We start from the raw sequence: 19,939 nt of genomic DNA, 5'->3' as shown, positions 1-19,939 counted from the left end.
TTTATTGACCCATCACTTTCTGGGCTCATCCTTTCCTGCTCCTGCCTCCCTCTTTTCCAATAGCAGGTCTGCCCAGTAGTCTGCCCTTGTCTTCTCATTAGAGCACATGGCTTCCAGTGCTGCCCTCTGTATTGTCTCACCCTGTACAGTCTAAAGCTAACATCTCCCACACACTTCTCAATCTTAGGCTTTCTGTCTACTCAATATTCTGCTTTACTGTCATGCACTATCATGATATATAAATGTAGTATCATGATATGAAAAAATGTATCATGATATACAAATATCTACTGGTCCATAATAACAGGGAGGCAGCCTGGGAGCCCTAAGCATGGACATTTAATGCCCAGCAAAGGTATCAATGCTCCATAACTTTAGGGCAAGAAGGCAACTCAAATGGTAATGTGTTTGTTTATGTTTATACTCACTGAGGACATGCTTAGAGAGAGTGAGAGGGATGGAGAGAGGGAGGAGAAGGAAGGGAGGGAGGAAGGAAAAGAGGGAGGAAAGGAGAGAGAGAGAATGAGAGAGAATGAGAGAGAGAGAGAGAGAGAGAGAGAGAGAGAGAGAGAGAGAGAGAGAGAGAGAGAGAGAGAAACCCGAAACCTAGGTATGTGCTCTGACCCGAAATTGAACCAATAACACTTTGGTGCACAGGACAACACTAACAAACTGAGCAACTCTTGCTGGGTGACGACAATTGTTTAGACTTGAAGAAACCTAGACCCAAAGCCTGGACAGCCAGCGCCAGGACACATAAGCAGGTGTTCAGACTTCAGCTGCCGAGCTTGTCAGTAGCCCCAATAGTCTCCTCCACTGTGACACTTCTCCCAGAGTTCCACAATTAGGTGAGGATGGGTCTCCTTCAGTGCTCGGTAGAGCTGATCTTTGCAGGCCCAGTCCCAGGACTTGCTGAAGCTGAACAGCGTCCTCATCTTGTCTGGATTGATGGGCTCAGCCCGCACCTTCTCATACTGCTCCTCGCTCAGCACCTGTCCATGCAGCTTGTCTAGGACTGCATCTACCGAAGTCACTCGAGCCACCAGGTCCTCCCGATGATGTTCCACAAAATGCAACAAAGTAGAGGCATCTGGGGATGAAAGTGAGGCCAGTAATGAATATCCTCTCCAATTCCCCAGCCTAACTCTTCCCTCCCTTTATCTGCATCCCTGGCTCCTCCCTCATCCCCACATGTTTCATGGTCCTCCCTCATGCCAATTGCCAGACTAACATTCTGCTGAGCTAAGGGTGGGGTATCAGATTCATGATGGAGACATTTCAGATTGTCCAGTGGAAGGTCCCAGAGCCATGATGGGCAGGAATAAAAGGGATGGGGGAGAACACACCACTCTCTAAGGACTGAACCCTTTTGAGGTATGAGTCCCCTTATTTCTCTCTTTCCTCCCTCTGGGACCAGGCAGCACACTCCAGAACTGCCCTGGCTCTGGTGGTCTCTAACAGCTGTTACTGACCTGTCAGGGTAACTGAAGGTCTGAGGTCTCCTGGAGGAAAAGAGATATGAATAAGCATCGGTATCAATGATAGTTATGATAAGCCTTGAAGCTCCTACCTACTTTTCTCTTTTGAGGTTTATTCTGAGAACAAGCTACAGAGTAATTCTGATAGAATAAGGATTAAGGGTTGCAAGTGCTCTTAGAGACAATGTTGACGAATCATTTCTTCATGCATATTGAGAAACTGAGGCCCAATTTTCCTCTTTACACCTGGTTTAATTTTGTCTTGGCCTGAATGGAACTCTGGTAGAGAAATAGCCGAGATCTTTGCTAGATATCTTCAACATGAGATTTCCTTATTCTGAGGGTAAATCTACCTCCTTGACCTTTTTTGCACTTTGATTCTCACACTGTTTGTTCTGGAGATTGATGTCAGAATCAAGAATTAACACCAAGAAAATCTTAGCACCTCAGAGTAATAGGTAAATTTCAATGGAAAGAACAAACAAAAACAACAAAAAAGGGATTAAATAATTACTTGCATATGGAGAGGAAGGGGGAGTTCAGAGCAGCCCCTGTGGACATGGCCAGAGGTTTTGAGCCGACCCAAGTTCAGTGAGACCTGACAGTGTGGAAGGGAAGCCAAACACAGGGGAGCTCCAGTTGTGGTGGTGGGAGCAGCAGATTCACTTGGATGGAGGAAGGAGGGTGTTCCACGTCCTCCATGCTGACTGGACAGTCTTACAGTCCATCCTGACTCATCCTCAATGGGCACATCTACTGAGGAAGGTGACTGAAAAGGCACAGATGTTAAAATCCAAAATGTAAGAGGAATGATGGAAGAAAATAGAGATGTTTAACTTGCACAGGAGGAGACTATGATCCATCTTCAGGTAACTGAAGGGCTTTCCCATGGGGGTGGAGATAATTCTTTTGTCAGCTCCAAAGAGCAGAATTAAGAAGATCATTTAATATAAGAATAAGTTATAATACTGCTACTATGTATAACAAGGATAGGGAATGTCTATCCAATGGGCTGTATAAAAATCATTTGGTCTGACCCTGCCAAGGTATTAGGGCTGAGTTAATTAAATGTTTGTTCAAAAATAGCAGGCTTTATTTATTTATTTATTTTGTGTGTGTGTTAATCTTCACCTGAGGATATTTTTCTATTGATTTTTAGAGAGTGGAAGGGAGGGGAGAGACAGAGAGAAACATGACCCCGACCATGTCTCAGGGATAGAACCTGCATCTGAGATCCGTATCCTTGACTGGAATAAAATCCAAGACCCTTCAGTCCATGGGCTGATGCTCTATCCACTGAGCCAAACTGGCTAGGAAAGCAGGCTAATTTTTTAGTTGATATTTTTGTATGGGTCACAAATGATGTTATGCATATCCAATTGGCCCTTGCAGAAAAAAGGTTCCCCATCCCTGATTTATAAGGACCACTGCATGAGATATGCATATACATCAATGATGTCAAACTCATGGCCCACAGGCCACATGCAGCCCACAATGAATATTTTTGTGGCCCAGCCAATATAACGGCATGTAAGAAATGTGTGTGTGTTTTTTTTAAAATTTTAAATAAACCTTGATTGTTCAGATTATTACATGTGTTCCTCCCCCCCCCCCCCCCCTAGCTCCACTCCACCTGATTCCCCACCCCACCTTATGCCTTTACCCCCGCGCCACTGTCTTCATCCACAGGTGTAAGATTTTTGTCCAATCTCTTCCGGAACCTCTCACACCCCCTTCCCCCTGAGAATTGTCAGTACACTTCCTTTCTTCCTTCCTTTTCCTTCCTTCCTTCCTTCCTTCCTTCCTTCCTTCCTTCCTTCCTTCCTTCCTTCCTTCCTTCCTTTCTTTCTTTCTTTCTTTCTTTCTTTCTTCCTTTCTTTCTTCCTGTCTTTCTTTCTTTCTTTCTTTCTTTCTTTCTTTCTTTCTTTCTTTCTTTCTTTCTTTCTTTCTTTCTTTTTCTTTTACACAGAGAGGAAGGTAGAGGGATAGAGAGTTAGAAACATTGATGAGACAGATCATTGATCAGCTGCCTCTTGCACACCCTCCACCAGGGATGTGCCCACAACCAAGGTATATGACCGGAATCGAACCTGGGACCTTTCAGTCTGCAGGCTGATGCTCCATCCACTGAGCCAAACCAGCTTTGGCCAGTCCACTCCCTTTCTATGACCCTGATTCTATTATATTCATCAGTCCATTTTGTTCATCAGATTTTTTATTCACTTGATTTTTAGATTCATTTGTTGGTTGGTATGTATTTGTTGTCATTTTGTTGTTCATAATTCTTATCTTTACATTTTCTTCTTCCTCTTCTTAAAGAATACCCTTCAGTATTTCAAATAGTCCTGGTTTGGTGGTGATGAACTCCTTTAGCTTTTTCTAGTCTGTGAATCTCTTTATCTCACCTTCAATTCTGAATGATAGCTTTGCTGGATAGAGTAATCTTGGTTGTAGGTTCTTGCTGTTCATCACTTTGAATATTTCTTGCCACTCCCTTTTTGCCTCCATGGTTTCTGTTGAGAAATCAGCTGACAGTCGTATGGGTACTCCCTTGTAGGTAACTAACTGTTTTTCTCTTGCTGCTTTTAAGATTGTCTGTCTTTTGCCCTAGGCATTTTAATTATGATGTGTCTTGGTGTGGTCCTCTTTGGATTCCTCTTGTTTGGGGTTCTGTGCACTTCCTGAACTTGTAAGTCTATTTCTTTCACCAAGTAGGGAAAGTTTTATTTCATTATTTCTTCTAATAGGTTTTCAATATTTTGCTCTCTCTCTTCTTTTGGCACCCCCAAAATTTGGATGTTGGTACACTTAAAGTTGTCCCAGGGACTCCTTACACTATCTTCTTATTTTTTTATTCTTTTTTCTTTTTGTTTTTTTTGGTTGGTGTTTTTGATTCCTCATATTTCAGATCTTTGGTTTGATTCTTGGAGTCCTTTGATCTACAGTTGAGTTTCAGTATATTCTTCTTTTTTTTTAAATATATTTTATTGATTTTTTTACAGAGAGGAAGGAAGAGAGATAGAGAGCCAGAAACATCGATGAGAGAGAAACATCGACCAGCTGCCTCCTGCACACCCCCTACTGGGGATGTGCCCACAACCAATGTATATGCCCCCGACCGGAATCGAACCTGGGACCCTTCAGTCCGCAGACCGACGCTCTACCACTGAGCCAAACCGGCTTCAGCGAGTTTCTGTATACTCTTTGTTTCAGACAGTGTATGCTTAATTTCTGACTGGTCCTTTTCTTTTTTTTTTTTTTTTTTTTTTTGCATTCTCATTAAGGTCCTTGAAGGTCTCACTAAGCTCCTCAAAGGTCTCATCATGGTTTTTAGAAGATTCTTTAGTAACTTTATAAATATGGTTTTGAACTCTATGCCCAGTAGTTTGCTTTCCTCCATTTCTTTCTTTCATGACATGTTTCTTTGTTTCTGTATTTTGGCTGCTTCCCTGTGCTGATGGAGTGGCTTTGTGTGGTAGGTGACCTATAGGGGCCAGTGGTTCAGTCTTCCAAATCACCTGAGGTGGACACTCTTGGTACACCCCTTTGTGGGCTGAGTGCAAAGTCTTGGTGTAGTTAAGCCTTGATTGTTGTTGATACACTGGGAAGAATTGACCTCCAGGCTAATTGGCTGTGAGGATCTGCTGTGTCTATAATAGAAGAACTGCTGTACTGGAGACACACTTATGTTGCAGTACTTGTTTCATTGTGGCTTTGGTACTCACTGAGTCTGCCTCTTGAATGTGTCACTTATGGATGCGAGGAGTTGAAATCTGGTGTCATCTCACACTGACCACTAGGCACACTGGCTTCTGGATCTCCAGTGGGGTGCAGGGAAGCTACTGTCTGAGGGACCCACCAGGAGCTATAGTAAGAACTACAGTTTTCTGCTCTTTGCTTGGGGTTTGGAGGTTTTGGAGCTGTCTGACCAGGACAGCAGTTTGTTAGGTTAAGCTGTGATAGGGCAAACTCCACAGTCTGACCTCTCTGCATGCATTCACGCATGTGCACCTCCACACCCCTGCCCGCTGCGGCTCCCCCGAGCCTCTGAGTCTCCGATTCTCTGTGTGCCTTACTCTATAGTCCAGACTCCACCAGTATGAGCCTGTGTTCATGGAATTTCAGCCGGAACTGGGGTTCAGTGCAGTCGGAACTGGGGTTCTGTGCAGTCGTAGGCTTCCTATCCCCTCCTGTCAGCCAGGCTCTTGGCCGCCCTTCCTCTCTGTGCGCACATCTCCACACCTCAGAGCTCTTTGGCTCCTTTGATCCGTGAGCTTTTTTCTTTCCTTGTAGTTGTAGAATTTCCACTCAGCCAGCTTTCCTGTGGTTTTGGATGATGTCTGTTCTGTCTTTTAGTTGTTGTTTTGAAATTGTTTTGCAAGCAGCAGTTTAGGTGCTTACTTAGGCTGCCATCATAGTTTCTATGAGGATATATTTTTTAATAAAATATATTTTGATTTTTTTACATAAAGGAAGGGAGAGTTAGAAACATTAATGAGAGAGAAACATTGATCAGCTGCCTCCTGCACACCCCTTACAGGGGATGTGCCCACAACCAAGGTACATGCCCTGGACTGGAATCAAACCTGGCATCATTCAGTCTGCAGGCCACCACTCTCTCTATCTACTGAGCCAAACTGGTCAGGACTACCTGAGGATATTTTTTCCAGAGGATATAATATCAAGAGAAAGAGTGGAAGGGAGTGAGGAAAGAAAGAGAGAGAATGAGAGTGAGAGAGAATCATCAATGTGAGAGAAATACATTGATTGGTTGCTTCCCACATGCACCCTGACTGGGGCTGAGGATTGAACCTGCAACCCAGGTATCTACCCTTGACAGGGAATTAAACTTTGACCCTTTGGCCTATGGGGTGACACTCTAACTACTGACCTACAGTGGTGAGGGCCAGATTTATTATGTTTTAACATTGAAGATAATCTGCTTTTTCTTAAAAGGACTTTTATTTTTAAAACATGTTTTTATTATTGACTAGAAGCCCAATGCACGAAGATTTCGTGCAAGAATGGGCCTTTACCCATTCTTGCACACTCTGCCAACACTGCCTTTGCTCCAGCACGGAGGCACCTTTCTGCCTTCCAAAGCTGCCAAGAGGCCTTGAACTGCTGGGGAAGTGTGGAACTCCTGCATCATCACCATGGCGATGATGCAAGCATCCTGGGGTGGGGGGGCGCCACTAGGTGTCTGTGTATGCAAATTAACCCGCCTTCTTTGTTGGGTTAATTTTCATACTCACCCGTGATTGGCTGGTGGACATTACAAAGTTACAGTCAATTTGCATCTTTCTCTTTTATTAGTGTAGATTGCAGAGACAGTAAGGGTGAGAGAGAGAGTTAGAAGCATCAATGATGAGAGAGAATCATCGATAGGCTGCCTCCTGCATGTCCTCTACTGGGAATCAAGCCCACAACCTGGGCATGTGTCCTGACTGGGAATCAAACCATGACCACCTGATTCACAGATGGACCCTTACCCACTGAGCAACACCAGTGGGCCCTAGAAGGACTTTTGAGGGATTTTGCTTCTTGGGTGTGTTGGTGCTGGTTTAAGACACTGTAAAGTTACATTCATTCCTGAAAGTTCATTATTTGATTCCATGTTATCTACTTTGAAAATATCTGAATGATCCAGGTTAGTGTATGTGCTATTGCCATAATTAGCTTAATTCATATAACCATATAACTGTCTAGTTCTTATTTTTTCATCTCATATCCAATCAATTGTGAGAAATTTTGCCAAATGCCTTGTGGGTGTCAAAATCTGTTAATTCAAAGGCAGTGTAGAGACACCATGGTGCACAGGAGAGGGAATGGAGTGTAGAGTTAGACCAACTTTAATTCAAATTCTAGTTACACCAACTGTTATATAACTAGAAAAAAATTGCATAACTTCTCTGGGCTATTTTTTCTCATAAGCGAATTGTGATATCACACACACACACACACACACACACACACACACACTCAGATTCTTTTATTGACTTTCTGTTTCCCAACACCACCGAGCTCCCTGGACTTGTCTTGACTTTACCTGATTTCACCATGGCTTCCCATACCACAGTCTCATCATCTTCGCTTTTAATCTGCAGCCGGATCCCTGACCCCAAATGACCAACGTAGAACTCAGAGAAGAGCTGGGGTTTCCCAGGGCTTCGATAGCAGAGCTCTAGTTCCTGTACAAAAAGTGGTGATGTGAGAAGCCATCATTCATCCTGCAAGTAATATGTCTCCCCACCTAACACCTTCTTGGCCCATGGGGACCCTTGAATGATCTCTACTGAAATTAATGCCACTTCAGGAACTGCTCTCTTCCTCATTTTCCATAGATCCTAACTCAGAAGGAAGAGGACATGGCTGGGTACCCCATGGATGAGTCAGGACTCACCCATAATGCAGTGTTCACATATCTTAAACCAGATCCTTCTCCCTTTATCTTCAACCAGATCCTTCTTCATCCATCTCCCCTGTCTTGAACCTAAATTCTCATTTCTCCAGCCCAAAGCCTGTCTTCCTAATGGATCCTAAGCTTGACATACTTTTTTTTTTTAAAGCTAGTAACATAGTAGTTTATTATCATTACCAAGTATTATGTATTTTTTAAAAAAGTGTATTTTTATTGATTTCAGAGAGTAAGGGAGAGAAAGAGAGAGATAGAAACATCAATGATGAGAGTGAATCATTGATTGGCTGCCTCCTTTGTGTTGAACTGAGCCCGTAACCCAGGCATGTGCCCTTGAGTAGAATCTAACCAACCCTTTGGTCTCAGGCTGACGCTCTATCCACTGAGCCAAACTGGCTAGGGCTATTATGTATTTTTTTTTAATTTAAATTATTTACTGTTTTAAGTGTTATGTATGTCTCCTTTCCTCATCACTGACCTTTCCCTGGCCACTCTAATCTCCCAGCTTGACCACTTTTAATCAACAAAAAATTTATATACATCCCTTTTCTAAATCACATTTGAGATGACTCTTGATTCCCAACTGTCTTCCAAAAATATTTCCTCCCCAGCTTCCCCACATGCAGTAAATGGCACTACCATCACTGAATATCCATATTCCATATTTAGACATCATCTTTAATTCTTAGCTTTCTCTCTCTCTTTCTCTTCCTCCCCCCCACTCCTCCTCCTCCTCCTCCTCCTCCTCCTCCTCCTCCTCCTCCTCCTCCTTCTTCTTCTTCTTCTTCTTCTTCTTCTTCTTCTTCTTCTTCTTCTTCTTCTCTCTCTCTCTCTCTCTCTCTCTCTCTCTCTCTCTCTCTCTCTCTCTCTCTCTCTCTCTAGCTTTCTGTCTTATAAGTCAAGTTCTATTGACTGTACTTGCAATATATATACCCGTAATCCATCAATTTATCTTCATCTCCACTGCTTTTCCCCTAATCAACGCATCTGAAGCTTCTGCCGGTACCATAGCAATGGTCTTTTGATTTGTCTTTTGTTTTCACTCTTCTCTTCTTGTCACCCATTCTTACTCGGCAGTCAGAGGCATCTATATGAAACTAAAGCAGGTCTTGTATTACCAAGCAACAACTTCTGAGATCTTGTCATTTCACTTAGAACAAAATCCAAACTCCACATCAGGGCAACATAGTTGATGGGCTCTAGGAAACCTCTGTCTCTTGTGTGACCCCACCTTACTTCTCTCTTTGCTACACTCATTAAGCTCTGCCACACTGACCTCCTATTTGTGTTGTGGGAGATTTAAGGGTGCCTACTCCTCTGTCCTCTGGACCTGAAGTGCTTTGTTACAAATATTCACCTCCCAGGACCCTTCTTGTCACTCAGGTCTCAGGTATATGTCACTACTCAGCAGCTCTTCCCCTGACCACCCAGTATAAAGCAGCCCAGTCACTCTCTTAAGTGGCAAAGTTGTGTTTTCCTCACAGCACTTCATGGTCCTTGGTCCATTTCTTTAATTATGTAGGTCTCATCCACCAGAATGTCATCTTCCCAAGGGCAGGGCCTTTCTGTCTTATTCACTGGACTATCACAAATGAAGACAGTACATGGTTGGCACTGGCTAAATGTTGGATGAATGAATTAATCATGTCTCTTATCCCTTGTTAAGATCTGACACAGCAGGGAAATATAAGGTATTCATTGTTGGAGTAATTTTTCTCAACTTAAAAGGTATATAATTATTTTTTAAAATATTTTATTGATTTTTTACAGAGAGGAAGAGAGAAGGATAGAGAGTTAGAAACATCAATAAGACAGAAACATTGATCAGCTGCCTCCTGCACACCCCCTACTGATGATGTGCTTGCAACCAAGGTACATGCCCTTGATTGGGAATTGAAGCTGGGACCTTTTAGTCCACAGGCCGACGCTCTATCCACTGAGCCAAACCGGTTTCGGCTGTATGTCCAACTTTAACTGGGCCTGCCCCTGGGGAAGCTCAGAAACCTGCCTCATAGCTATTCCCAAGCATGACCTCTCAGGGAGGAGGAGGTATCTAGACTGCTCACCTCAGGGATTATTTCCAACTTGTCTGAACCAGACACAATATATCTTGAGCCCATGTAGAGTGGTGTCAGCGGGGGCGGCTTGCGTATTTGAAAAAACTGGAACTTCTTTTCTTCATCATCTATGGCCTAAGGGCATACAGACATTGATTTAAAAAGGAGGGTTTCTGTGGTCTAATCCAGAGATTCCACCTATGGAATCTGTCTGAGCAAGGTGAGGTGGTGTTTCCACATATTTATGTGGGTGAAGGGGTTATACCACCCATGAACTCTCCCACCGCAATGACTGCTACACAGAGACCCCCACACTTGGCCAGTGCTATATTCAGGATGTGAATTGGGGCACTGCTAGAGAAGAAGTGAGAATGGAGGAGTGGGTGCATCTCTGAGCAGGGAGCCCTCCCATCCTTCTGACTCCTGGAAAGAAGCTGCAAAAGGTGTCTAGCAATGAGCAGTGAAGCAGTGATCCCAGTCAGGGAAGGCCTTAGGGACCGGAGACCAGTCCATTTCCCATACCAAAGCCCAGTTGACCCATCTAGGGGGCTCTCTGGATGCATGTCATGTCTTTGTCAGCCTACCCTGGCCTAACTTTCTGGCTATTGGAGTACCTTCTCAATGGTGCAGTCGCTGGGGATTAGGTAGAGGTGGAAGTTGACTTCCTCAGGTTGGATGCGATGGTAGAGCAACACGTTGGAGATGACAGGAATCCTGACAGGAATGCCCAGGGCTGTTTGGATCATTCTCAGTAGAACGCCCATGGGGGAGAAGCTAGGATTCTCCAGGACTATGTAATGTGGCTCCACATTGGTTGGTTTCTCCATGAGTATCCCATCCTCTTTAACGTGGGCCACTCGGAACCCGGATATGTCCACATGTTGCCCTGAAAAGAATAAATTTGAAAGGTGAGCATTCGGTGGTCTCACTGAGTCATGTATGCTTGGGGCAGTCGGGTCCTTAGGCATAGGCTCAGTGGCCTATCTGGGGAACCCAGCAGGGAAGGCAGCATCCAGGGTCTGGGTCCTTTTGCGGTTGTGGGCAGTAGTGTTTTGAGAATGGGAGCATTGTGAGAAGCCACTCAAGATAAACCTTTACAATAGCCTAGCTTCTCCATATTTTTTATCTATGGAATTTGGCTGTGTTCTTGGCTTCTCAGCATTATTTCATCAGTGTCTTCTTTTCATTTAATATTTGTGTCTAATTGTTTCTAAAGTTTATGAGCTGCTCAACAATATCCTTATACATCCATTTTCTGCCCAAATCAACCAGAATTGGTTTCTTTGATTGCAGCCAAAATCTCTGACCAGTGTACCAGGTGTGGACATTGTCACCACAAAGAGAGCTTGAGGGATGAAGGCTGGTAGTGGGAGATACACTGGCCTAAGTGTCAGGAGTCCTGACTCCATCACTGTGTTGCTTGGCAATTGCTGCAATGCAGGCCATTTCTGGGCAGCACAGGGACATCCAACAAAGCTCACAGGCCCTTGGTTTGCATGGGTTCCAATCAGCGCATGGCTGACTGAATTAATCCCAAGAGTGACTGTGGAGACTACAGCTAAAGTTTTCTCATTTATTAATTCCTTTGTGCGTGTATGTGAAAAATAATATCATAGTGGTGAACACCACCTGACAAAATGCAAAAATATTTACATCTGATCTTACCAAGCAGTACAACTATTATTATCATCTTTTTTTTTCCATTAGTCTTTCTCTGCAGCAATACCTTTTCATTTTGGCCATGTAGTGCTGCCTTTCCCAAGCTGGTTTAAATGGCCCTAAGAGCCTCTGGACCTTTCTAATGACTGCAGTACTTGATCCCTCCTAGTGGATGTAGCATCCCTAGTTCACTGCTTCTTGTTTTAGTGTTGAGGTTGCTTCTATCTCTTTGCCATGATAGATAGTCCTGCAATGCACATGTTTTTGCAGGGAACTTTTCTGTTTCCCTTGAGCTATTACCTTGAATTGTAAGTCCCAAGGTATAAGAAAGTGTGTGAAAGGATGTGAGCAATTCTATGACTTGCCAGGTTTTTCCAAATTGCTTCTCCAACAGGTGGTGTACTTTGCACTGCCTTGGTGGCACCAATTGGATGATGTCACCTTGCCCTCCACCGAACTGGAATGTCCTCATGTGTCAGTGTCAGATGGGGGAACTGAAACTCTTGGAGCAAAGTGCTTATTTGAAGTTCATGGGTCAGCTCCAGCTCTGGGCTGAGATCCCTGCTCTGAGACAGTAATTCACGGCACTTAACCTCTGGGCCACACTAATTTTTACTGAATTCTGGATGGTGCTATGTGTGTATCTAACTTGCTTTTTTGCTAAGGTGACCAGCTGTCCTGGTTTGCCTAGGACTGAGAGGGTTAAGAACTATTAGTCACTGGGGTCATTGTTTCTAGGACAACAAGAAGCTTCAGCCCAGACAGCAGGCAACAGGGATTCCTGGGATCTTGGTTTTCTGGCTGAGCTCAGCACAGTGAGCACTGGGTGGTTGGTTTCAGCCTGATCCCCTCAGGCCATGCCAAGGGACCCAACCAGTGCACAAATCTGTGCACTGAGCCTAAAGTATTATTATATTTAAAATTGTTTTTCTTGAAATATTAATGTTTGTTGCATGTAAATGGCTAATTGTTTTGTATCCACAAATAGTAGATTTTTTTTTTGGTATATTGTGAAAAAAATAAATGTAATGAAAAAATAATAAAATGTCTATTTTACTTACTATTTAAACAATTATTTTTCTGTTACAATTCTTTTTTGTTTTGTTTTGTTTTCTAATTTTCTTTTCTTTCTTTCTTTCTTTCTTTCTTTCTTTCTTTTTTTTAGTAAAATTTTATTATTCATATTATTACAAATGTTCCTCCTTTTTTTGCCCCTCCATTGCTCCCCTGCACCAGGTTCCCACCCCACCCTCTGCCCTTTCCACACCCCCCATTGTCCTCATCCATAGGTGCACAGTTTTTGTTCAGGCTTTTCCCACACCCCTCACTCTTTTCCCCGAGAATCGTCAGTTCACTCCCCTTTCATACCTCTGATTCTATTATATTCACCAGTTAATATTGTTCATCAGATTTTTTAATTCCCTTGGTTTTTAGTTTCACTTGTTGATAGTTACGTATTTGTTGATCATAATTTTTATCTATATCTTCTTCCTCTTCCTAAAAAATCCCTTTCAACAATTCATATAATTCTGGTTTGGCGGTGATGAACTCCTTTAGCTTTTTTTTAATTTGTGAAGCTCTTTATCTGGCCTTCGATTCTGAGTGATAGCTTTGTTGGGTAGAGTATTTTTGGCTGTGGGTTCTTGCTATTCATCACCTTGAATATTTCTTGCCATTCCCATCTGGCCTGCATGGTGTCTGTTGAGAAATCAGCTGACAATCGTATGGGTGCTCCTTTATAGGTAACTATCTGCTTTTCTCTTGCTGCTTTTAATATTCTCTCTTTGTCTTTTGCTTTTGGAATTTTAATTATGATGTGTCTTGGTGTGGTCCTCTTTGGATTCCTTTTGTTTGGAGTTCTGTGCGCTTCCTGGACTTGTAAGTCTAATTCTTTCACCAGGTGGAGGAAGTTTTCTGTCATGCTTTCGGTATCTTGCTCTCTCTCTTCTTCTGGGACCCCCATAATTCAAATGTTGGTTCGCTTGAAGTTCTCCCTGAGGTTTCTTACATTATCTTCAATTTTCTGGATTCTCTTGCTTCTGCGGAGGAGTATCTTCTGGGTTGATTTGATTTGATTCTTGCTATCTTGATTCTGTTTTTAGGACTCTGTATAATATATTTTTATTTCAGAGAATGTATTCTTTATTTCTTGTTGATCCCTTAATATTTCTTGTTGATCCCTTATTATTATTATTATTTTTAAAAAATATATTTTATTGATTTTTCACAGAGAGGAAGAGAGAGGGATAGAGAGTTAGAAACATCGATGAGAGAGAATCATCGATCAGCTGCCTCTTGCACACCCCCTACTGGGGATGTGCCCACAACCAAGGTACATGCCCTTGCCCGGAATCAAACCCGGGACCCCTCAGTCCGCAGGCCGACACTCTATCCACTGAGCCAAACCGGTCCCGGTTGATCCCTTATTATTTCTTATTGATCCCTTATTATTTCTAGTAGATCCATTTTCATATCCTCATAGGTCTTATTGACCTTTTCTAGGAAATTCTTGAAAAACCTTTTAAGCGTGGTTTTGAACTCTATATCCAGTCACTTTTTGCCCTCCATTTCTTTCATTTGTGATCTGTTTCCTTGTCTCGGCATTTTCGCAGCTTCCCTGAGTTGGTATCCTTAAAAGTCTGTGTTCAGCTTGGATGGGGCGGAGTTTCAGGATGGAGCCTACAGCCTTTGCTTCCGTCAGTCATGCCCTATGAAGCTCCTGAGTCTCAGTATTCCTCAGAGTCCTTCAGTACTCGTTGCAAGCACCTCTGAGAGAAAGGTGCCCTCGATTTTCGCCTGCTACCAAACAGTCTAGGCTCTCCCCCAATGAGCTCGGAACTGGGGTTAAGTTCAATTGGCAGTGGAGTTGGAAGTGGAGTTCAGAGCAGTCAGGAGCCCCTGACTCCCTCCAGCAAGGGCAATCCAGTGGCACAGTCAACTGCCCGTTCTCTGTGTGCAATGTGCGCGCCTCCGGGACTTCCTTTTGCCACTCCCCTGGGTTTCCGCCTTCAGCCCAGGCTCCCTCTGTTTGAGCCTGGGTCCCCAGGGTCTGGCTTAGAACTGGGGTTCAGTGCAGTAGGAACTGGGGCTCAGCACAGTACGGAGCTTTTGTCTCCTTCCTTTCCACTAGGGCAATCTAGCAGCAGAGTCAACAGTCCGTCCTCTGTGCGTAATGTGCGCACCTCTGGGGGCACTGCCTTTCGCCGCTCCCCTAAGATTCTGCCTAACAGCCCAGGCTCCCTCTGTATGGGCCTGGGTCCCCAGGGTCTGCCTAGAACTGGGGTTCAATGCTGTCAGATCTGGGGTTCAGTACAGTCCGGAGCTTTTATCTCCTTCCTTCTAGGGAATGCCAGCAGGCACTCAGCCTCCCCCTCCTCTCCGGCTCCATCCTCTCCACGAGTGCAACATGTCTCTGCACCTTAGGCTTTTACAGCTTCTCTGATTTTCCTTCTGGTTTTCTCTTTTCTTCTCATTGTAGAATTTCCAGTCAGTTGACTTTCCTGTAGTTCTGGGTAATGTCCATTTTATATTTTAGTTGTATTTTATTGAAATTGTTGTGTGAGGCTGCAGTTAGGTGTTACCTATGCCACCATCTTGGATTCTCCTGTTTCCTAGGAAACTCTTGAAAAACCTTATAAGTGTAGTTTTGAACTCTATATGTAGTCGCTTCTTGTCCTCCATTTCTTTTGTTTGTGATCTGTTTCCTTTTCTCGGCATTTTCACAGCTTCCCTGAGTTGGTAGGGTGGCTTTGTGTGGTAAGGTGTCCTGTATGGTTCAGTGGGTCAGCCACCCAGTTACCTGAGTGGACAGTCTTGGTATAGCCCTTTGTGGGTTGTGTGTGCAGTCTTGTTGTTAAGCCTTGCTTCTTGTTGGTATCACTGGGAAGCATTGATCTCCAAGACAATTGGCTATGAGGACTAGAAGTGTCTCAGCTAGGAGGGTTTCTGTATTCCGCTTGGATGGGGCGGAGTCTCAGGGTGGCACAGCCAAGCTTTGGTGAATCCTGAAGATTGGTTGCAGGCGCGCACACCTCTTTGGTATAGGTGCAGACAAGCATTAGATTCCTGTCTGCCCCTCCCTAGGAGAGTCCTATTTGTGGCGAATGAGAAAGCTAGCCACTGGAAGGGCTTCTGTGCTCCGCTTGGATGGGGCAGAGTCTCGGGGTGGTGCAGACAAACTTTGGTCAGCCCCTCCCTACAAGGGTATGGTTTCTGAGTCCCGCAGTAATGGCCACTGGCTTCACACACCTCCGAGAGATCTCTGCCCACTGCCTGACAGTCTGGCCTCTCCCTGTCTGGAGCCATCTATCAGAGCAATAGGGTGGTTCTGTTTTCCTCCTGCACAAGAAAGCCAGCCGTGCATTAGCTGTCCACCCTCTCAGCGCTCCATAAGCAAGCCAGCAGCGAAGTCTGCGGCCACCTTTTCACACGCACAGTTCTCTGCACCTTCACAGTTCCTGAGTTTCAGTGTGCCTTCTCTCTCCTTCCCAGATGGTAGAGCCTTCTCTCAGCCAGCCGTCCAGTGCTTCAGGGTGATGTTTCCCTTGTTTTCCAGTTCTAAATTCAAATTTGTTGTGGTAGGCTGCATTTGTGTCTATCCTATGCCGCCATCTTGGTTTCTCCTCTGTTACAATTCTTCATTGGCAATTATTTCCTCATTACTGTGAGGATATCATTCTATTATCTTCTGCCTTTCATTGTTACTGTTGAAAATCAGTTGTCATCCCAATTGTAGCATCTTTCTGACTAATCTTTCTGGGTGCTGTTAAAAACTGCCCTTAGATGTCTGTATTCTGGCGATGCACTTTAATGCGTTGCTGATTTCTCTCTATCCCTCTCTCCTGCTTTGGATATTTTTCCTTCTAGAAGGAAATTCTTTCAGCAATTCTAGAAATTTCTTGGTAATTTTTTGAATATAGCATCCTCTACATTCTCTCTATAATATTCTCCTGGAATTCTGATTAGATGTATGTTAGGTCTTCTAATAGTATCTTCCATGTCACTTATTCTTTTCTTAATTATGCTTTAGTATATTTTTTAAATTATGTTTCAGTTTAGCTTTGTTTCAAACTTGATTCATCATTTTAATGGTTTATTGCTTCTTGCTCATATTTCAAAAATGATTTCTTTAAGCATAAAAAACATACTTATTTTTTTTCTGATAATCTAAATGTCTGACTTCTTTATAGGCCTGATATAACCTGAAGTTTCTGTTGGTTCTTCACTTATTATGCTTGTTTCCTGTTTCTAAGGTTTTGCCTGTTAGCTTACATTTTCAGAATTTTATCTATGGGAAGTCTTTGGAGATGGGAGATGTTGGGATAATAACATTACCCTTTATGACTAAGTCTCCTTCTGAGATGCCCTACTTTTGTGGCTTGAGTTCTCATATGGAGTCTGATGACAGCATTTCTTCTCCCTGCCTCTAACAGTAGCAATGGCTTCCCATTTGTTGCTGTTCTCCAGGTACCTCAACCTTTCTCATTTGTTCACTTAGCCTTACTTGCAAATAGATTAGTCTTTGAAAAATCTCTTAAAAAATCTGAACTGAGTACATCATATGTTTCCTGATGAGACTCTGAGTAATATAATCTATGTGAAGATAACTTAATAAATGATAGCTATTATTGTTATTGAGGAGACCACTTTTTATTGAGAGGAATCTTCAAGTAATTCAGGCAAAAATGATTATGATGCTTGGGGACGAAATGTTTCAAAAAAGATATGCCCAGAGCATTGTGGAATGAGAAAAAAAGCTCTCTCCACTTCTTTAAAGCCACACCCCCTTAATCAGTATAAGGAAGCTCCAAGTTCTTCCCTCAGGATATTGTTGTCAGAAGCCATTTCGAGCCCATTCTCACCACCAGCACCTTCCCCCATACTTCCCTCTTACTCACCTTGGAGGGATATAAAGTGAGGGAGATACAGAGCTTGCACAGCTCCTGGTAAAGCCTTGATGTCAAAAAGAGGTCCTGCAACCATCCAGCTGTGCTGTGGAACAATCTGGTCCAGGAACTGGTCCCAAACACAGAATTGAATGTCAATGGTCACTGGCCCTCTCACCACAAAGTGGAGCCCCATTTTGGGACAGTGGTAGGAACCAGCCACAGGGAAGTGAACTCTGGGGATAACAGAGAGAGGCAGACATTGAATTAATTATTCCACACAAGCTTCCTGACTACCTACTGGGTGCCCAACCCATGCAGTGCACTGTATATTTAGTAGGTTGGCTACAAGCTCAATTGTCACAGCCAGAGGGATTTGAGTTTGATTCTTGGCCCCTTTCCTCCCGACTGTGGATCCTTGAATAAGTCATTGAACTCCTTAATCACAGTTTTCTTATATTTAGTAAAAGTAATAACAACATTACCTCTTAGAATTGTGAATAATAAGTGACCTATTATATGATAAATATGTGCTTAATACTTGTGAGTAATAAGTGACCTATTATGTGACAAGTATGTGATGGCTTAATACTAGTGAGTAATAAGTGACCTATTATGTGACAAGTATGTGATGGCTTAATACTTGCGTGGGTGTGGTTAGCTATTTCTATAATGGTGAAAATGATGAGAATAATTAAATGCTATAAAGCAGGAATGTGTAGATGAAAAAGAGATTTAAATGAGATTTATGATACATAAAAAAAAAAGCCAAGTAAAATGAGTGGACTTGGTTTGGATCCTGATTAGAATAAATTTACTGCAAGGACATATTTTGGACAATTGAGTATATTGAATACAGATGGGGTATTAGATGAAATGAAAATGACTTATTGTAAATGTTAGATATGACAATGGTATTGTGGTTATGACAATGGTGTTGTGATTATTTTGTATTCTTCAAAATTCATCACAAAACATATAAGGATAAAATCACCTGATATCTTGTATTTAAAATAGTATAACAACAAAAGAAGGGGAAAGTGAATAGTTGAAACAAACTTGGGAAAATTGTTGTTAAAGATGGGTAATGAATAAATGATAGTCCCTTGAACATTTTTCTTTGTTGTTTGCAACTTATCACAATAAAACTTCTGTTTCCATAATAAAAGTACTAATACAGCCCCGTTTCTCTGCCTGGTGGCTCAACAATGAGAAGGGACCCAATAGATCATGAGTAGGATGCTCAGTGTCTGTTGGGATCCAGTGTAGGGATGGTGGGGGTGGGGAAGCCAGCCTGGCACACCAGAGTCCTGTCACTCACCGGTACAGACTACTGTGTTTGTCAACCATCTCTGTAGCCACAGGCCCTGTGGGGCCCCAGAAGTCATCATCCATCCTTAGAGGCTCCACTGGTTGGTTCCGCAGAGGTTCATGAGAGGACAGACAGTAGCGTTTCTGTGATACTTGAGGGGAGCTCTTCTCTGGAACACACAGGGAAGTGGTCAGCTTTAGGGTCTCCTGTCTGGCCTCTTCTACCCCTTAAGCTATAACATGGAGGGGTCCTTCTCAAGGCTTACCTAGCTGGACTTTGGACAGTGTGTGTTAGTAGGCTCTGTCCAGGCTCCTGGGGCTGCCTGCCTGCTATCTGAGGAGGCCCAATCCTGTTGTCCCCTGATGCCACACTGCCCACTGTTACAGAAGGCATTTCTATTCCAGAATCCACCAGAAAGGGAGCTTATGAGAAGAACGTGGCTCTGAAGGTGGATGGGCAATGATGAAAAGGGATTCCCAGGCCTCAGAGGCCAGTATGGACCAGAGCCTAAGACATGCCAGAGATGAGTTGGAGAAGAGCAGCCTCAGCCTCTGAGCCTGAGAGGGAGGAAACCAGAGATCTTGTCAGCTTCCAGATGTGGAAGACCTTGCATGAAGCGAGGCCTCTCTAGTTGGGAATTTTGCCATGCTTCACCCCAGAGGCAGGAGCATGGAGGGGATGGCCTTCCATATCCTCCTCACCCCTGTCCCAATTAATGGTGCTCCCAGCCTGGCGCCTTCAAAGTACCTGATTCTGATGTCTGCCACTGGAATGGAGATGTGCCATCACTCGTCTGTCCTCCACCTGGGACAATCTTAGTGACCGTTTCACTTGGCTTCCTAGACACAGAATTGGTCATTCTCCCTGAGATCTTGGAGGAAGTTGGGGCTGTCTATGTGACATTCCCATTAAAATCAACCCATCTGAATTTGAACTCATGGCTTTCATCTGACTTTCTCTCATAGATGCTGTCTTTGTGATGGCCTCCATCCACCCGTCCATCCATGCAGGAACTGGGATGTAGTACTAACTCCTTCTGGCTCCCTCTGGGAGTTTATTGGCCAATTGTCACTGGCTCTACTATAGCTCTCCTTTCTAGTCCCTTCTCCCCACCTCCACAGCCTCCACCT

General features: G+C 43.6%; 1 protein-coding gene across 1 annotated transcript in view; it reads right to left on the bottom strand.

The window, feature by feature from the left end:
* Positions 1-791: 791 nt before the first annotated feature.
* Positions 792-19,939, bottom strand: part of LOC311610763 (NACHT, LRR and PYD domains-containing protein 1-like) — a gene marked incomplete at both ends in the record, with an annotated part of 85,062 nt that continues 65,914 nt past the window's right edge. The window contains 6 exons of the mRNA XM_084862292.1: positions 792-1,090; positions 7,528-7,669; positions 9,963-10,088; positions 10,568-10,839; positions 17,510-17,733; positions 18,819-18,978. Of these exons, the coding sequence (XP_084718418.1) occupies positions 792-1,090; positions 7,528-7,669; positions 9,963-10,088; positions 10,568-10,839; positions 17,510-17,733; positions 18,819-18,978 (1,223 nt within the window). The remainder of the gene's footprint in view (positions 1,091-7,527; positions 7,670-9,962; positions 10,089-10,567; positions 10,840-17,509; positions 17,734-18,818; positions 18,979-19,939) is intronic.

The sequence above is a fragment of the Pipistrellus hanaki genome (assembly GCF_964339955.1).
Source record: "Pipistrellus hanaki genome assembly, chromosome: 16".
NCBI lineage: Eukaryota > Metazoa > Chordata > Mammalia > Chiroptera > Vespertilionidae > Pipistrellus > Pipistrellus hanaki.
Note: the sequence above shows the minus strand (reverse complement) of the source record. Positions and strands in the feature narration are given on the sequence as shown.